This window comes from Aethalodelphis obliquidens, unplaced genomic scaffold (assembly GCF_003676395.1).
Source record: "Aethalodelphis obliquidens isolate GAN/ISIS:26980383/991018 unplaced genomic scaffold, ASM367639v1 scaffold5, whole genome shotgun sequence".
In the NCBI taxonomy this organism is placed as follows: domain Eukaryota; kingdom Metazoa; phylum Chordata; class Mammalia; order Artiodactyla; family Delphinidae; genus Aethalodelphis; species Aethalodelphis obliquidens.
In genome coordinates this window covers 58,074,299-58,092,492 of record NW_020837949.1, presented here as the reverse complement: position 1 = coordinate 58,092,492, position 18,194 = coordinate 58,074,299, and the positions used below count along the sequence as shown (strand labels likewise).

The 18,194-nt window shown below is 37.0% G+C and overlaps 1 protein-coding gene and 1 pseudogene across 2 annotated transcripts in view; one reads left to right on the top strand and one right to left on the bottom strand.

Annotated features, from left to right (window-relative positions):
- Nucleotides 1-18,194, bottom strand: part of PPP1R9A (protein phosphatase 1 regulatory subunit 9A) — a 323,063-nt gene that overhangs the window by 41,938 nt on the left and 262,931 nt on the right. For both annotated transcript variants that reach the window (XM_027102484.1, XM_027102483.1), the window contains exons 10-11: nucleotides 17,755-17,851; nucleotides 16,883-17,054 (exon numbers count right to left, since the gene is read on the bottom strand). In XM_027102484.1, coding sequence (XP_026958285.1) covers nucleotides 16,883-17,054; nucleotides 17,755-17,851 — 269 coding nt within the window. The remainder of the gene's footprint in view (nucleotides 1-16,882; nucleotides 17,055-17,754; nucleotides 17,852-18,194) is intronic.
- Nucleotides 3,154-3,245, top strand: LOC113618602 (uncharacterized; annotated as a pseudogene).

The window sequence follows — 18,194 nt, the reverse complement described above, 5'->3', positions numbered from 1 at the left end:
TCCATTATCCAAGTGGCCAACAACTCATCACACCCAATTAACAATTTTTGAGGGCCTGAAAACAAAGATCTCAGGGCCTCTTTATAGCAGTGATTAAAGGGTTATAAATCAGTAATCTGTATTCCCATCCTGAGGAAAAAAATTTTTTTAAGCTTTATAAAACTGGAATGGAGCTAAGGACTTTCACTTCAACAACTCTTATACCAGAAGGAAGTTGGAAGAAATGGCTGTCCAGAGGAAGCAACTACTAAAGACACCGCAAGTAACAACCCCCTCAGGAGTATTAGTGTGAGAGAGGAGGAAAATGTGTACAGGATTATGCTGCTGGGTAACTAGAAGGGTGATCTAATGACCACTAGAAGCTATATTTTTCTATCATGTCATATAAGAATCAGAATACTATAATTCAAACGAACCTTAGGGATTCTGGCGCAGCGTTTTTTCTCAGGTAGGTAAACCAAGGCTCCCAGGTCACTAACTTGTGTACTGACTTTATCACAGTTAATCTGTGGAAGACTGGATAGAGCTCAGTCCTCAGAAGCCTATCCTCTTTCTAGAAGGACACTCTCAAGTCTGAAACTAAATTTCACAAGTCACCTTCCACCTTCTTCGAAACTTCTTTTTAGTCTTACTCTACGTTCCAAACAAAAATACATGTCAAGGGGTAACTTTGCACAGTCCCCGGAAGGATATAGCATCGGAAGAAAAAATAAAATGGAGGGATTTTATTTGACTTTGTATTTATCCAAGGAATAAAATTCTTACATAGAAAAATTAGCTGTCACTTTTGTGGATGATGATGTGGCAGGAGAAATCCAACTGGGTCAACATTTCTAAGTTATGAGCTGCTCAATGTAAGGGCTTCGGTGGCCATGTTCTCTCACTGTCATTCATTCTCTACAGAGATCTTAATCAACAGCATAGCATAACACTACTTTCATAAACCAAGACCCTGGGTTCTTCCTCTACCCCTTGTCTCCAGTGTACCTTGTTCTGCTGTCCATTAGAATTAGAGGAAAACTTCCTTTTCCTCTCTCCTTTCTTCTCTGTTCTTTCTTTCAGACCCTCCAGACTCTGAAATAGCCTATCTCTGACCCAAATGCAGCTAGAAATACAAAAGAAGAGCAGATACAAGTGGATCAATAAATATAGACAGACAAATGCAGAAAAGGTATGAAGTAGCTAATGATAATGCAGGTTTGAGTGGGTGGGACTCCACCTCAGTACACCTGCATTTTAAGTCTAGCTTCAACATTGCTTCACATTGGATCCTTTAAAAGAAGTTAATGGATTCGATCACAATTTTAGCAGCTGTTATGAAAAGTGTTCTGTGAAATTAGGATGTTATAGATCATATCACACAGAGACCAGTTCTCTACAGTAATGCTCTGAGTCATTCAGTTTTTTCACTAGATTGACGTTATTTTTTGATGTAAATGGAATGCTGCTCACAGATCAGACATAGGCTGCGAGGGAAGTAGGGGAATGGTGCAGCATAACAATGGGGTCTGCTCCGCATTCTTACGTTCATTATTCTCCTCAAAAACAGTCACACACACCTTATACCATCACACTGCCTGGCTTGTGCTATTATCAACCGAAATGCCGAGCATAATGAGGCACTCGGTGGCATCTTTAAACTTGAACAGTATCTGCATATCGTTCAGTCACTGCAAGTTCACAAAAGATGGACTCATGGGGCTTTGGGTTGATACACACCGCATTCAGAGGTAGGCTAATGTACCTCAGAGAGGCGGTGTACAATAGTTGCCGTGAGAGGAGACCTGGAGTTAGTCTTCCTTGAACAGAATCCAAAACGGTGGCTCTGTCACTAAATTGGGCAATTCCTCTAATCTCTCTTTCCCTCAGAATCCTCAGCTGCTAAAATGGGCATGATAATAACAACATAATAATAACTGCATTGTCATGAAGACTAAATGCATTAAATAGATATACAAATGCTTGAAAGAGTACATTATAAGCACTCAACAAATGTCTTTATTTACTGACATAAAAAGATTAGCAAGATATTCTTAAGTGACTAAAGCAAGGTGCAGAACAACATGTATATTCATTTTAAATATTAAAAAATCCCAGCAACATAAAATACATTTTTCCAACGGTAAATATATGCATATAACTGCATAGCAAGCGAGCTGGAAAGATATACTTCATACTGATAATGGTGGTTACCTCCAAAGAAGATATTAGATTTGGAGATGTTGGTCAACAGGTACTTTAGTCTTATTTGTAATGTTAAATGTGTGTTTTGTTTTTTTTGCATTAGGTATTAAAAAAAGTCTATATATTACTTATGTAGTTAAAATTAATAAAAATGAAAAAACACATATTCAGTAAATTTACTTTTACAGACATCTTAATTCCATTCTAATCTGATAGCTCTAGTGTTCTAGGACTCAGGATTATCAGATGTTGGTATCAGCTCAGGATACTCTGTCAAAATCCCTGTGACTGTCAGCCTGCCCTATGTGAGATGGCTGTTCTTTCATCACATCTATGGAGACCGTTTGCCTGCCTTGCTATTTCACTGCCAGGTGACTGGGACTAAATAAGGGCCCTATAGTTTAGCTTCCTTCCAGTTACTACTTTGTTTCAGTATTGTACGGGGAGGATGTACTGAATCAGACATGGTAATTTGAGACCAAGTTATACAACTTCAGCTCATCTTATGATAGCACTTCGGTTAGGAACCCATCCATGGGTAACTCTCACTCTGAACTCTATTAATAGTCGAATTCTTTATAACCACCCAAAACCTGATAAATTTTGTATCCCAAGTAGTATTTATGAAATTTTAGGAGGCTGATTTGATTTCTTACCATTTTAGAACAAGCAGAAGATTATTGCTGTTTCTTAATTTTTTAATTAGGTCTGAGTTTATTGTTGTATGAACTATATATTTCATTTGCTAATCTTTGAAAAACATTGAGGAATTCTTTTTTTACCTAGTTATGAATAAATGCAATCTCAAAACTATCTGTATGGTTTTGAAACATAATTTGGTAATCTGTTTTAATGTAGTGCTTCTCCAGTGCAGTCTGATATTTAACTTAGCCTTCTTCAGCTTACGGTCAACCTACACTCCTATTCTCAAAGGGGAGAGAGGTCCAAATTTTGCTGTCTATATCTCTTAAGACTATACTTTCAGGGATCATTTCTACAGTTCATATCTCAGGAATGACTCTTTAGTAATGCCACTAGGCTAAACTACCCATGGAAGAAGTGACTACAAGTCAGAAAAAAACTATATAAAAAACTAAATTCCATCATATATCTTTTGAAATACTTGTAAGAGTTGCTTGATTCTGAGAACAGAAAGGAATACAGAATTGCGATTTAGACAACAGGGCATTTAAATATCTTCGGACTCCTTCATTGTAAGCTGTCTTTAGACTCTGATAGAAAAGATTTGCATTACCCAAAATTTGAAGAAATGTAAAATCAAATCAAATGGGCAAACCGGCTGGGAATTGCAGACTTCTGTGAGTAAGACTATGAAAGTCATGTCAGAGCTTGGGTCTAGGCAGGTGGTTTATGTGAATATCCTTTTCTTAACACTATAGTGTCTTTGCCATGACAACAATAAACAAGCTTCTGTATTCTCACTCAGGGTTGCTTATAGGAATCTAATCAGTTTTTCTGTCAATAATCTCTGGATATTAGTAATTCCAAGCATGCTAGTTAGGCAAGTCCCCAAATTATATACTGTGACATAACATCTTCCTTGATTAGTATGGGAAGAACTAAGATTTTACGTCTTTGGTAGAAAATAACCTAAGTTACCTGAGGTGATAATTGTTGGCTTCCAAAACTGTGCAAAAGATACTTGCACAGTATCTTTTGACTAGAGGAAGACTGAGTTGCATAATACAGCATTAGAAGATTTAAGAAAACTTTAAAGATCACAATACTTGTAAGTTTAATAGAACAGATGTATAAGAGCTTCTTAAGTACTTGCAAAGACTGTCAGTTGCTAACAATAGTACTTAAAAAGGAAATCAAATATAAAAAATTTATAAATGCAATTTTAAATGTTTGTACATGTTCAATTAGCTAAGTCTGTAAATAGGAACTAAATATTATTCAACGATCACTTAGCAGTGATTTGCAAATCAAGTTTTAAAATGTAAAGAACTAGGTTTTTGATAATATAACTTGAATAAATCAAACATTAAAACCAAAATAAAAATAAGAATGACTTTTTGGTGCCCCAAACCCTTCTGTTTCATCAGAAAACTCACAAGCAACAGAGTTTTCAGTTTCAAATTTTCAAATACGTTCTAATTTTTCCCAACTTTCCTCATAAGTGGAATTTCCTATAGGTCTCAGAAATAATCAGGGCACAGCATTGAAGTAGAACATTACTTCATGTCCACCTAAGAGAATTCAGTTATAACCTGATGTCTGTGCCACATATTAACAGAAAAAACCTTAAGGATCTCAGTACTATAACTACTGGAACAATATGGTTGGCAGACTGTTCAGAACCATGCACACAAGAGAATTTTCTGGTCCTAATTCCAGAAATAGCTGTTCGAGTTTTAATTCTATAGATGCTGTGACCCCATGATTGATTGTGTTTCCCTCTTGGCTGGTAGACATCTTAAGTGAAATCTTAAATAATCTACAGGAACCCACTGCACATACTTCATATACAAACCACCCCGTACAGCATCTTCTCCTTCCTACTTTTATATCCCTCCACCCTGATTTCCCAGCTAATTCGTTTAGTCAGCTTACCTTAGCATAATCATATGCTGTCTTCCAATCTATAAAATTAGGATTCCACGGTGAACCAGAGCATATTTATAAAATATAAGAAACACTTCAAAACACAGCTATCTTGTGACATTTCCTTGAAAAGGAGCTATATTCCACAGTTGGGTTAAAATTGTCTTGACTTCCAGAAGATCATAACCTACCTTTACAGTTCAATTGGCTTTTGAATAAAATTTTATTTTAATTGAATTTTATTCAAAAGCCAAAATAAAATATGAAGTAGATTACTTTTCCTAAAATGAAAAGAAAATTACTTAGCTTCTGAAAAAATAACTTGCTTTCCATCAAAACAACTTTAGATCTCTTCTAGCACTAATACATATTATCAGTATGACTGAAGGGTCTGGTGACTTCTGTGAACTTATGAAGATGCAGTGAGAAACATGAACCAAGGAGAGTTGCCGTTTTGCCACTAAATACCTCCTTTTGAATGCCTCATTGATCTGTCAACAAAAGTCTTAACGGCTTACACATAGACAGATGCAAAACTTGCACAAAACTAGACAGGCAATTTAGGTGCTTTGCTTTTTGAGTAAGAGAACAGATTTTGGCTTTAATGATATGCCAGAAAACAATCAATAAGTAGTGATTTCTCATTTATTTGGCTTGTTCATTAAAATTTTCCACAGTGATTTACTGGGAATGTTCAACCTTTAATTAGTACCATAATATTTCATGGTCAAAATTACTTACTGGGGATCAAGAGTTACTGAAGGGACTTCCCTGGTGGTGCAATGGTTAAGAATCTGCCTGCCAATGCAGGGGACATGGGTTTGAGCCCTGGTCCGGGAAGATCCCACATGTCACGGAGCAACTAAGTCCGTGCACCACAACTACTGAGCCTGCGCTCTAGAGCCCATGCACCGCTACTGAGTCCACGCGCTACAACTACTAAAGCCCACACACCTAGAGCCTGTGCTCTGCAACAAGAGAAGCCACCGCAGTGAGAAGCCCGCGCACTGCAACAAAGAGTAGCCCCCGCTCGCCTCAACAGTGAAAACCCAACGCAGCCAAAAATAAACAAATAAATATTTTTAAAAATTACTGAAAATAACCTGTTCAGGAAAAATAAAAATTGTGAAAGTTTACCAAAAAATTATATCTATAGGCATGATAAAGAAAGCTTGAATGTAGTCAAGAATTCTCCCCTGCCCCAATTTAGAACTAAACAACATGACAGCATGGAATAATTACTTCACTGCTCTGTATCTCATGCTCTTGTATAAGACACTCCTGATGATGCAGTGTAAGCATTCACTTTCCTTTTAATAACTTTCCATTTCATGAATTCTGACTTTAATCATGTCTTTAACCTTCTTTTAAAATTCTGGGTTCCAGTGCTAAAAGTGAATGTTTAATGTACTCTCAGACTCTATCAGGAAATAAATCAGATGCGGTGGTAGGAGTCTGGCCTGGCCTCAAATCTACAGGTAGCAGAAAAGAGCCACTAACATTGAGGGCTCAGGGAAACACAAAGACAACACATAGTTACAGCCTCAGCAGAAAATAATTTCTTGGAGGAGTCCAAACACCTCATGAACTTCCTTATCGATGTAAATGTCTGGCTGGTGCTGGCTTTTTTTTTCTTACAAATCTTAAACTAATATTTTAAGCCTAAAAATTTTTTGTGGTTTTTCTCATTCTCATCTTTTAATTATGCTACTTAATATTTTTTATTTTAAAATATTTTATTTATGCAAAAAAGTATACCATATATGTAAGTCATATAGAAATAGAAGGGGGAAAAAAAGACACCCATGTACCTACTATCAAGCCGAAGAAACAAAATTAGTACTTTTGAAGCCCTCTCTATGTCCCGTTCCTAGTTATAACCCCTGTTTTTTTCTCCTAGTTATTCCACAAAAGTATCTCTAAAGAATATACTGATTAATTTTGCTTGCTTTTAAACTTTATACACATGGTAATGAACTGTACATAATATTCTTCAAATCATTTTTTTTGTTTGCTCAACATTATGTTGAAAGGTTTGACTAGAATTAATTAAATTTTTACTGTAGCTATTATGAATGATGTTGCTGTGTATTTTTGAACATGTCTCCTGGTACACAAGAATTTCTGGAGAGCATATATATACACAGGAGTGAACTTATTGGGCCATAGAATTTGTACATCTTCCATTTTACTAGATAATATCAAATTGTTTTAACAAAATAGCTGTATGAGTTTTCTCTTTTTCCCCTACATACTGGCTATCACATATTACTGTGAAACTTTATCTTTGCCAATCATTTTATTTTTATTAATGAGGTTGAATGTTTATTTATGTTCACCAATCTTTGAGTTTCCTCTTTTGTGAACAGATTGCTTATGTGTTCTGTCCATTTTTCTATTATGTTAGTTGTATTTTCTTATGATTGGGGAAAGTTTTAAGTATATTCTGGATAACGATAACAATCTTTTTTCTTAGTTACATGGGCTGTAAATATCTTCTCTCAATTTTTGGCTTCTCTTTCTATGTTTTTATAGTATCTTTTCATGATCAGATTTTCTTAATATCACTGTGGTCAAATTTATCAAACTTTTCTTATGATTTGGATTTTTGTGTGTTAAATAAGAGATCGCATAAGCATTCTCCTACATTTTCTTCTAAAAGTTATAAATGTTGCCTTTCATATTTGAGACTACAATCCATTTGAAATCTATTTCATGAATGAATTCTATTTCATGGGATCCAATTTCATTTTTCTCCATTTGAATCGTCAATTTTCCCAGACATTTGTTAGTCCATCCTTGCCCCACTAATCTGCAATGTCAGTTTTGAATCATTCTCAAACTAACATGAATGGATCAGTCTGTTTCAGACTCTGTTCTGTTGCACTGGTCTACTTGTCAATTGCTCAGATTACACTACACTGTCTTAATACTATTGCTTTACAATGAATCTAAGCATCTGAAAGAACAAGTTCCCTCACCTTGGTTTTCTTCAGGAGTATCTTGACTATTCTGGGTCAAGTTGTCCTTCCACCTACATTTTAGAAACAACTTGTCATGTTCCAAAAAAAAACACAAACAAACAAAAAACCCTGTTCAAATTCTGATGGAAACTGTATGGAATACATAGATTAATTTGGCATAATATCATTTTTACAGTATTCAGGCTTCCTATCTCTTTTGATTTATATGGGTCTTCTTGAATGTCTTTTCATGGGTCTTGAGGTTCTTTTGTTAAATTCATACTAGCTACCTTATATTTTTTGTTGCTATCATAAATGGTAGCTTGTAAAAAATTACGTTTTTTGGGACTTCCCTGGTGGTACAGTGGTTAAGAATCCGCCTGCCAATGCAGGGCATATGGGTTCGAGCCCTGGTCCAGGAAGATCCCACATGCCACGGAGCAACTAAGCCCGTGCGCCCAAACTACTGAGCCTGCGCTCTAGAGCCCGCAAACCACAAGTACTGAAGCCCGCGCAGCTAGAGCCGGTGCTCCGCAGCAAGGGAAGCCACTGCAGCGAGAAGCCCAAGCACCACAATGAAGAGTAGCCCCCGCTCACCGCAACTAGAGGAAAGCCCGCACGTAGCAACAAAGACCCAACACAGCCAAAAATAAATAAATAAATAAATAAATTTATATTTTAAGAAGTTACGTTTTTTGTCAGAGTTGACTGATGTCTTATGATTCTAAGAGCCATCCACCCTGCTAAATTCTTAATTCTAATGACCTGTAGGCTCGAGTATTTTTATGTATTCAATTTTATTATCTGTGAATAATGATAGTTTTGCCTCTTTTCACTCCTTATATTTTTTTATCTCTTTTGCTTGTCTACTACTTGCTAGGACCTCTAGGATAACATTGAATAGATGTGGTAATAAACATTTAGTGGGGGACTTCCCTGGTGGCACAGTGGTTAAGAATCCGCCTGCCAATGCAGGGGACACAGGTTTGAGCCCTGGTATGGGAACATCCCACATGACGTGCAGCAACTAGGCCCATGAGCCACAACTACTGAGCCTGCACTCTAGAGCCCGTGAGCCACAACTACTGAGCCCTCGTGCCACAGCTACTGAAGCCTGCGCACCTAGAGCCCGTGCTCCACAACAAGAGGAGCCACCACAGTGAGAAGCCCGTGCACCACAACAAACAGTAGCCCCTGCTCACCGCAACTAGGGAAAGCCCGCATGTAGCAACGAAGACCCAATGCAGCCAAGAATAAATAAATAAATAAATTTATTAAAAAAAAACATTTAGTGGTGAAATGTTAAAAATATTCTTAATTTTAAAGGAAATTCTTGATTTTAACATTTGACCACTAAATATGATGATTGATAGAGACTTTTGTTAGCCTCACATAACAAGTTAAGAAAGTTCCTATGTATTTCTAGCTTAATAAACTTCTTACCATGAATAACTGTTCAACTTTAGTGTTTGTCTTCATCTAATAAAATGATTATATACATTTTTCCTCTAGTTAATGTGTGAATTATATGAGTTTTAAAATGTTGAACCAACTTTGTGTTTCTTACATAGACACAGTTGGTCATGATAATATATATGTAGACTTTAAAATACATTTCTGGATTCAACATTTACCTTTGTGAACAAGTAGGTTTTTTTTTTAAATAAAGAGAATTCTGGCCAGCCAGTGGGCGTTCACTCTGCTCATCTGAGAGTAGAGGAGGAACTCTATTCCAGAACACAATAATGTTAGTTTAAACCTCAGAAACCTGTATTAACCCCATATCCATCCTAACTGTTAAATATACAGATCTATACTACATTAGCTACACAGAAAACCATACTCAAGGCATTTGCCAGGGAGTATAACCTCTAACTTACTGACAATTTATATTTATTAAAAGCTCACAAAGAACTACAACACTTGTATAAAAAGAATGTTTTCTTGTTTTTAAGAAAAAACAAATCCCCAACGCTTTGAGGATTTTTACCAACTCTTTACTTGGTAATGCAGGTCATGCTCCAATTATGGAAGATATTTTTTTATGCTTAGTTGCAGTAAGGACTCATTCCCAAACAAGACAAGTCATGACTTCACGTGGAACCAATAACTGGATTTTTTTTAATAAAAGGAAGACTGGCAAAAAAGCTTGCCCATTCAATTTCAAATATTGGTTATATATAAGGTATAGCCACCGATATTCTTTCATGTTTAGAAATTCTTTGTCATTATTCAAAAAATGCTGTTATTTTATTTTGCGGTACGCGGGCCTCTCACTGTTGTGGCCTCTCCCGTTGCAGAGCACAGGCTCCGGATGCGCAGGCTCAGTGGCCATGGCTCACGGGCCCAGCCCCTCTGCGGCATGTGGGATCCTCCTGAACCGGGGCACAAACCCATGTCCCCTGCATCGGCAGGAGGACTCTCAACCACTGCGCCACCAGGGAAGCCCCCCAAAATGTTTTTAATCATGTTAATAAACTTGTTTACAAACAAACAACCCCCCCACAACAGTTGAATGGGGACATCTTAATGAATAGTCAATCCATCCTCTCCAGCAAATATTCTAAATTTTACCTGTAGGTAACCACACAAAGAATAAAGTTAATATAGGAAAAAGTAAATAAGAAAAGAAATCCCCACTTGATTAATCCAAAAGAAGGCAAGAAAGCAGATAAAAAGAACAAAGGAAGATTTTTTGTTAGATTAGAAACAAATAGTAAGATGTTAGATTTAAACTCAATATATCAGTAAATAAATTAAATAGCAACGTTCTAAATGCATCTTAAAGATTGAGAAAATTTTTTAAAAGCAAGATTGAGACTGTAATAGAAATAAACAACTAGCCATTGCTTATAAAAGACATGGAAAAGAATGGAAAAAGATACCACAGAAACACTTACTAAAAGAAAGCTGATACAGCTCTTCAAATCTCAAACAAAATCGATAACAAGGTGAACTACTAGAAATAAAGAGGGATATTTCCTAATGATCAGAGGTCAATCTACCAAGAAGGTATAACGATTCTAAATTGTATGTATCCATTAACATCACCTCAAACACATAAAGCAAAAACCGACATAACCAAAAGAAGAAACAGATAAATCTACAATTATAGTGTTATTTTTTGACGCATCTCCCTCAGTAACACACTCTAGAAGTTTTGAATATGGTTAACAAATTTGACCTGACATACATGACAGAGCACCTGAGCACCAACCTACGTCAACAGAGAGCTAAGTACCATCATTTCTTATACATCCTCTCCTCTCAGTAATTTAAATTGCCTTTACTGAACAGTACATTGTATATTTATGTGATGCCATTAGTCCACACTGAGGTTCACTGTGTGAAAATGCCCTAATACAATCATCAGTGGATCTACTGTAAGGATGTTATCAATATTAATATCACTGCTCCAAATCATGCATTATTTGTAGCAGTAGTTATACTTCTCTTGAGCAGATGGTTTATCTTAATCTTATGAACACTGTGTAGGATGTAATGGACCAGGGTTTCCATCTCCTTCTGATGACTAGAAAGTTTACAGCCAAATTAAAGACTTAGCTTCAGAAATAATAAAAATATGGTATATACACTTGTAGCATCATATCTGGTTCTACTCTGTCCTCAGCCTCATTGTTCTCCTTTATCTTGCCACTTTCAATTCACTCTCTCCTGTCATATAAAGGTGTCGCTCCAAGTTATTTCTAGACAGTGCATGATGAATGAAATATAAGAATTTAAAAACACACAGGTGGTGAAAAAGGCAAATACCCTTAATGGCAGTTGTTTACTTCCCCTTGCTCTTCCTGATAAAGACTTTATTTAAATATGAGTAAGTTACAAAAAAACGATTCAATTCAGGAAAATCAGATTCAGTGCAAACCAATAAGCTAACAAATGGGTCACAATAAGCAAATACCATACGATAGGGCCTACTGACCAAAGAATTAGCTGGCCTGAATATCTAAGCAGGCTCAGAGTTCTACTGATATGTCCACAAATCTCAGGTTTGGGACGATGCTTACTGGGTTCAGGATTCAAATGTGGACTACTATCTGAGATCTACTTTTAAGAAATCTGGGGCCTGAGACTTCCCTGGTGGTGCAGTGGTTAAGAATCTGCCTGCCAGTGCAGGTGACACAGGTTCGAGCCCTGGTCCAGGAAGATCCCACATGCCGCGGAGCAACTAGGCCTGTGTGCCACAACTACCAAGCCTGCACTCTAGAGCCCATGAGCCACAACTACTGAGCCGTGTGCCACAACTACTGAAGACCTCGTGCCTAGAGCCGGTGCCCCACAACAAGAGAAGCCACCGCAATGAGAAGCCCGCACACCACTACGGAGAGTAGCCTCCACTCACCGCAACTAGAGAAAGCCCGTGGGTAGCAATGAAGACCCAATGCAGCCAAAATAAATAAATAAATAAAAATTAAAAAAAAAAAAAAGAAACCTGGGGTCTTATTGCAACAGCTGAACCATTTTGTGGAAAAAGAGTAAGGGAAAAGAGAAACAGCAAGAAGATATTATTTTCATTATCATTATGCTCCTTTCTCTAGGATATTCTTAAATTACCTAAAAAGTAGCTAAAAAATATTTTTATTTTTAAAGATATTGGGATTGGGACTTTCCTGGTTGTTCCGTGGTAAAGAATCTGCCTTCCAATGCAGGGGACGTGGGTTTGATCCCTGGTTAGGGAACTAAGATCCCACGTGCCGCGGGGCAACTAAGCCCGTGCGCCACAGCTACTGAGCTTGCGTCTCTCACTAGAGAGCCTGCATGCCACAAACTACAGAACCGAAGCACCCTGGAGCCTGCACACCACAACTAGAGAAAAAAAAACCTGCACAATGCAACTAGAGAGAAGCCCGCAAGCCACAACAAAAGATCCTGCATGCCGTAACTAAGACCCGATGCAGCCAAACATAAATAAATAAATAACAAATCTTAAAAAAAAAAAATATCAGGATTGACTAATTCCAGCCACAATTTACTATGAAAGTCTCGACTTTCCTATAATCCTCTATCTTGCAATTTAAGTCTTTTTTCTTCTTGCACAGTTCTCATTAGAGTTAAGAAATAGTAAGTAACTAAAAGAACTAAGGATAAAATGCTTTATATACCATCTTCCATGTTCATACTTTGGAGAAGATAACTTGCAGTGTTATCTAATCAGTGCCCCACTGGCTGAGTAGATGGGTGTGAAATAAAAGAAGCATTTGGTACTAATGCCCAAACTTCAAAGGGATCCTTGAATTACACTTACAAACCTAGCAGTGACCCAGTTCCTGTTATGCCTCAAAACTATTAACGGTATTGCTTTGGATTTCCTGACTTCCTATGATTTCAGCCTTTTCTGGGGGCAAAGAGTTCCTATCAGTTGTCTAGGAGAAGCAGCAGACTCCAGAAAACCAGCACAGTTCAGTTGAATAGTTAAGAAAATGGGCTGTGGAGCGCGATGAGTCCAGCTCCTGGTTCTACCTCTTGCTCACTGAGTGACCTTGGACAGATGGTTTAATTTCTGCATCTGAAGTTTCCTGATCTATAAAATGGGATGACAGCAATACTACTTCTTAGGGTTGTTGTGAGGATTAAATGAATTGCTGTAACTTAAAACACTGCCTGGCCCGTAGAAACACTACATCAGTTCCCAAGAATAATTTTTTTAAGTGAAGTATGGTTGATTTACAATATTGTGTTAAAGTATTGTTTGTTATCACTACTGCTGACTTTGCAAATGTTATCTTTTTCCATTAAAAGAGTTTTTAATTTCTGAGAAAAAACAAAACTGTTAATGGGTCACAATGCTTACAGAATTAAGTATAAGCTCTTCTTCCGGCATCCAAAGACTACTTTTACTCCAAGAACACCCTATGACACACTTTTAACATAAGGTCCCACTTTTAACATAAGGTCTATGAATCAGGAAAAAAATTATTCTAATTTTATTCACTTTTTTCTCTTCTTCAAACTCCCTCTCATCTCTTAAAATGTTTCTATCATCTATTCGTTTCATACCAAACCCTTCACCTGCCTCAGGAAGAGCATGGTATTTAAGTGAGTTTTTTAAAGAAGTTAATCAAACTACGACTACAACCCTTTTTCCTACCAAGATCTCTCTAACATGCCTGTTTTCTGCTCTTTTTCTAATCCTGACTTGAATATCTGAGTGGCCACAGACATTTCTAGTCACTTCGGGGCCTTTGGATACAAGGTAGAGAACTCTTATACAGACCAGCATTACTCAGACACTAAGAAATTATAAATATGAAACATGGCAGTGGGACAAAACTGTCATTTTTCACATCCTGGAACACATGTAAACTAGTATCTGACCAGCATACTGGTGTAAACTAGAAGGGATTTAGAGTTTGTTTCATCTCTTGGTGAAAAGAAATTGTTATAGTTGCTTTATGGATTTTAAGAAAAAAGTATCAGAATGTGTTAAATAATATATTTGTATACATAATCTGCCAACATTTTTTTTTTTTTTTTTTTTTTGGTGACCAGGGATTGAACCCGGGGCCCTCAGCAGTGAGAGCGTAGAGTCCTAACCACTGGACCTCCATGGAATTCCCAATCTGTCAACATTTTAATGAGATACTTGAGTAGGCTTAGTTTATAGAAAGAACCATACATATGATGTTTGGATATAAATTTAACTGTGGCAAATTTTTGCATGGTTTGAAAACGGTTTTATCACTCTAAAATGTACAATAATTTAATATCGAGAGTCACATAATTAATCCATCCCCAGTTGGGACTCTCGTTCCTAGAAGAACATGAGTTCTTGTGAAGAAGCAGCTGCTAACATGCTCTTCCTTTCCTCCTCTTACCTTTCTGCCTCCTTCACTCTCTCCTTCCTTTTCTTTCACATTTCATTCTAACATAGATTTTCACTGACCTATAACTGATAATCCTTTTGCTTCACTGAGCTGCCTCAGACCCAAAAAGATGCTAAACCACTCATCCTATCAATAAAACACTCCAGTGCTTGGAAAACAAATCAGAACTGGACAGTCCACAGGAGGTGGAGAGGTAAAGCACTGCACCTCAAGGGCGCAGACTAGCAGAACTGACTTCAACCGCTGTACCCATCCTGTTGCAAAAAGGTGTGTGTTGGGGGGGAGGGTGATCATTAAATACCAAATGGCTTGCGTTTGGTCCGCTGCTTTACTTCCTTTTCTGAACCTCTAGGACTTCAGCGTTCCCTAGCAACAGAAGCAAAGGATCACTTTAGAAAAGTGCTTTCCAGAGCATTCCTATCTAGCTACTGACCAAGCCATTTTAGTTTATGTGATCAAGCAACTGAAATTCAAGGAGATTTATCACTGACTGTCCTCGGCAGCAAAACTGGAAGAGTACCGCTTGATATGTATGCTACTAATGTCTGAGATGACTGATTCTACCTCTACTGCACAAGCATGGATTGGTTTCAGGAAGAATTAGTAGTCTCTGCATCTCACCGTGAACCGACAGCGTTGCTAGGGAAACTGATAATTATGTGGCAAAATGGAGGGTGTAGAAGAGAAGAAAAAGGGTTCAGAAGAAATGTAAGGTTTTAATCCAAATCAGCATGTTTATAGTATAGTTTGCTGATATTCTGTAGTAATATAATTTAATAAATACCATTAATTATATGTTTGACAGGATACAGATTTCTGAACTAAAAGAAATGAACAGAAATGAATTAGACTGTGGAAAGCTACTGGTTACTGATCATACTTTGTGTATGGCATAGCAGGAATATATATTTATTATAAACTACGACGAATTTGAAGAATTAAAATATTCAAAAAGGTAAAAAAACACATTGATTTGATTTCTGACTTTTTAAAGAAAACAATCTTATCGAGTTCCAGATATAAAAATTGTAACTCCATAAAAGCTCTAATAAAGTTTCTTTTTTTCACCTCAAACACCCTTTAGGGTGGAGAAGAAAGAAGTGTTGCCATTTTGATGTTATACATAGTAAAAAACCAAGCCAGAGAAGTTGAATGACCTTCCTAAAGTCACATACCTCTTCAGTTAGTGGTAATGTGGGTGCTAAATACTCTTCTTTAACTGCCTGGGAGGCATTATTTACAGATTATGTCTTAGTAAGGGAAAACACAGCAAAAGGATATAAACTTAGTGAACAGATGCAAATCTCTAAATACCACTTTACTTTTAAATGAAAATTTCCAATACTTCTCACTTTCAACGGCTAAGAGTTTAGTTCTGAAAGTTAACGATATGATATAAACACTTGTTTATCAGGAAAATCTCATTGGAGACATTTTAATATGTGCGAAAGAGCATCAAAGAATTAAACAGCTCATTAGTGATCACAGTTTTACTGCATGTCAAACCACTGCCTGTGAGTTGTCAGTCCCTTCACGACAATGCTGCCACATGACATTCTTTTATTTTCACTTTTTCTAAGGTCTACTAGGTACCTATTTTAAAAGATGAAATAAAAAGTTTTATGTCCGCCTGTGCATTTATCGTTATAAATTCTTACACATCCTCTAATTTATAAATACACTATACGTATTAAAACATTCATACACATTCTTATACACACAGTCTATGCACGGGCGTGTGTGAGGGAAGCAAATAAGTGATTTATTTATGGTTGGTGTATGAAAGAAGACAGCCATTCACAATGCAAAATGCTTCCCGTGTTCTGGTCTGATTTGGTCTCTGACAGGAAAGAATGAGACGTATACACAGGACATCGAGGTAAAAGCAGAAAAGTACACAGAACTTCTTAGTGAATTCCAAGTGCTAGAAGTCAGCCTTCTGATGTTATGAAAAAGATCTTCTTTCTAGGGACTTAAAAATCACTCATTTTAAGCCTTACTAATTAATACTTAAGTAGTGTAACTCACCCTATATGGGACGAGCTATCAATTTAAGGCAGTTTATTAAGCCTATCAATTTTATGGTGGTTTAAAAATAATATCTGACTTGTCCGATTTGGAATTTTGTTAATTCTTTACATCAAAGATTTATTTTTGATAAGATGAGAGAAAAATTATAACTTCCTATTTTGATAAGCCCATTTTTCTTTCCCACAGCAGGAAGACTTTTTCAACTTTTAAATCTCTGAGTTAAAAAAAGAAGAATGTAAGGCCAAATTTTACAGTCATTAAAAACATTTTTTATGGTTAGGTTAAACAAACCTTGACTTAGGCCATCTTGACAAGGTGTCTGCTTGACATCCAAGTTCTCCAAGGTATCTCCTTTAGAGACCTCACTAAGAGATGTTCTTCTCTCAAAGATGTTGTTGTTATTGTTAACTTGAGTCCCATTTTGCTTCAGTAGCCGGAACACCTCAGCTTCCAAATCTCTAATCTAAGAGAGAAAAAAAAATCTATTCATGAAACCCTAAATCAGCACTTCTCTCCAAGCACTAGGCAAAACTACCCTATTCTTTTTTTTTAAATTTTATTAAAACATAGTCGATTTACAACGTTGTGTTTAATTTCTGCTATTTAGCAAAGTGACTCAGTTATACATACATATATCCTTTTCAAATTCTTTTCCATTATGGTTTACCACAGGATATTGAACATAGTTCCCCGTGCTATATGGTAAGACCTTGCTGTTCATCCAACCTATATATAATAGCTTGCTTCTGCTAATCCCAAACCCCCAGTCCTTCCCTCCTCAACCCTCCCGCCTCTTTGGCAACCACAAGTCTATTCTCTATGTCTGTAAGTCTGTTTTTGTTTCATAGATATGTTCATTTGTGTTGTATTTTAGATTCCACATGTAAGTGATATCATATGGTATTTGTCTTTCTCTTTCTGACTTACTTCACTTAGTGTGATAATCTCTATTATTTCATTCTTTTTAATGGCTGAGTAGTAGTCCATTGTATACATGTACCACATCTTCTTTATCCATTCATCTGTCAATGGACATTTAGGTTGTTTTCACATCTTGGCTACTGTAAATAGTGCTGCTATGAACATGGGGGTGCATGTATCTTTTCAAATTATACTTTTGTCTGGCTGCCCTATTACTCAGTGGCTTTGAGCATATAACTCACCCGTACTTGCAGGCCTTGAACTTCCACAAGATGAGCTTTTTCCAAATCTTCTATTTTCTTTCTTTCTGCTTCCTGTCTTTTGATGAAATCAAGTTCTCTTAAGAAGAAAATAATAGATCTCATTGCATCAAACACTCAACAAATGAGGAAATGTAAAAATTCCTATCAGAAGCAATGAACTGCACAGTGAAATAAATAACTAGACAGCTGTTTAAATAAACAAAACTCAATCACAGAGAAGAGGTATCTAGTAATGAAAGCAAATAAAATGTCTTAATGGGGGCTTCCCTGGTGGCGCAGTGGCTGAGAGTCTGCCTGCCGATGCAGGGGATGCGGGTTTGTGCTCCGGTCCGGGAAGATCCCACATGCTGTGGAGTGGCTGGGCCCGTGAGCCATGGCCGCTGAGCCTGCGCGTCCGGAGCCTGTGCTCCGCAACGGGA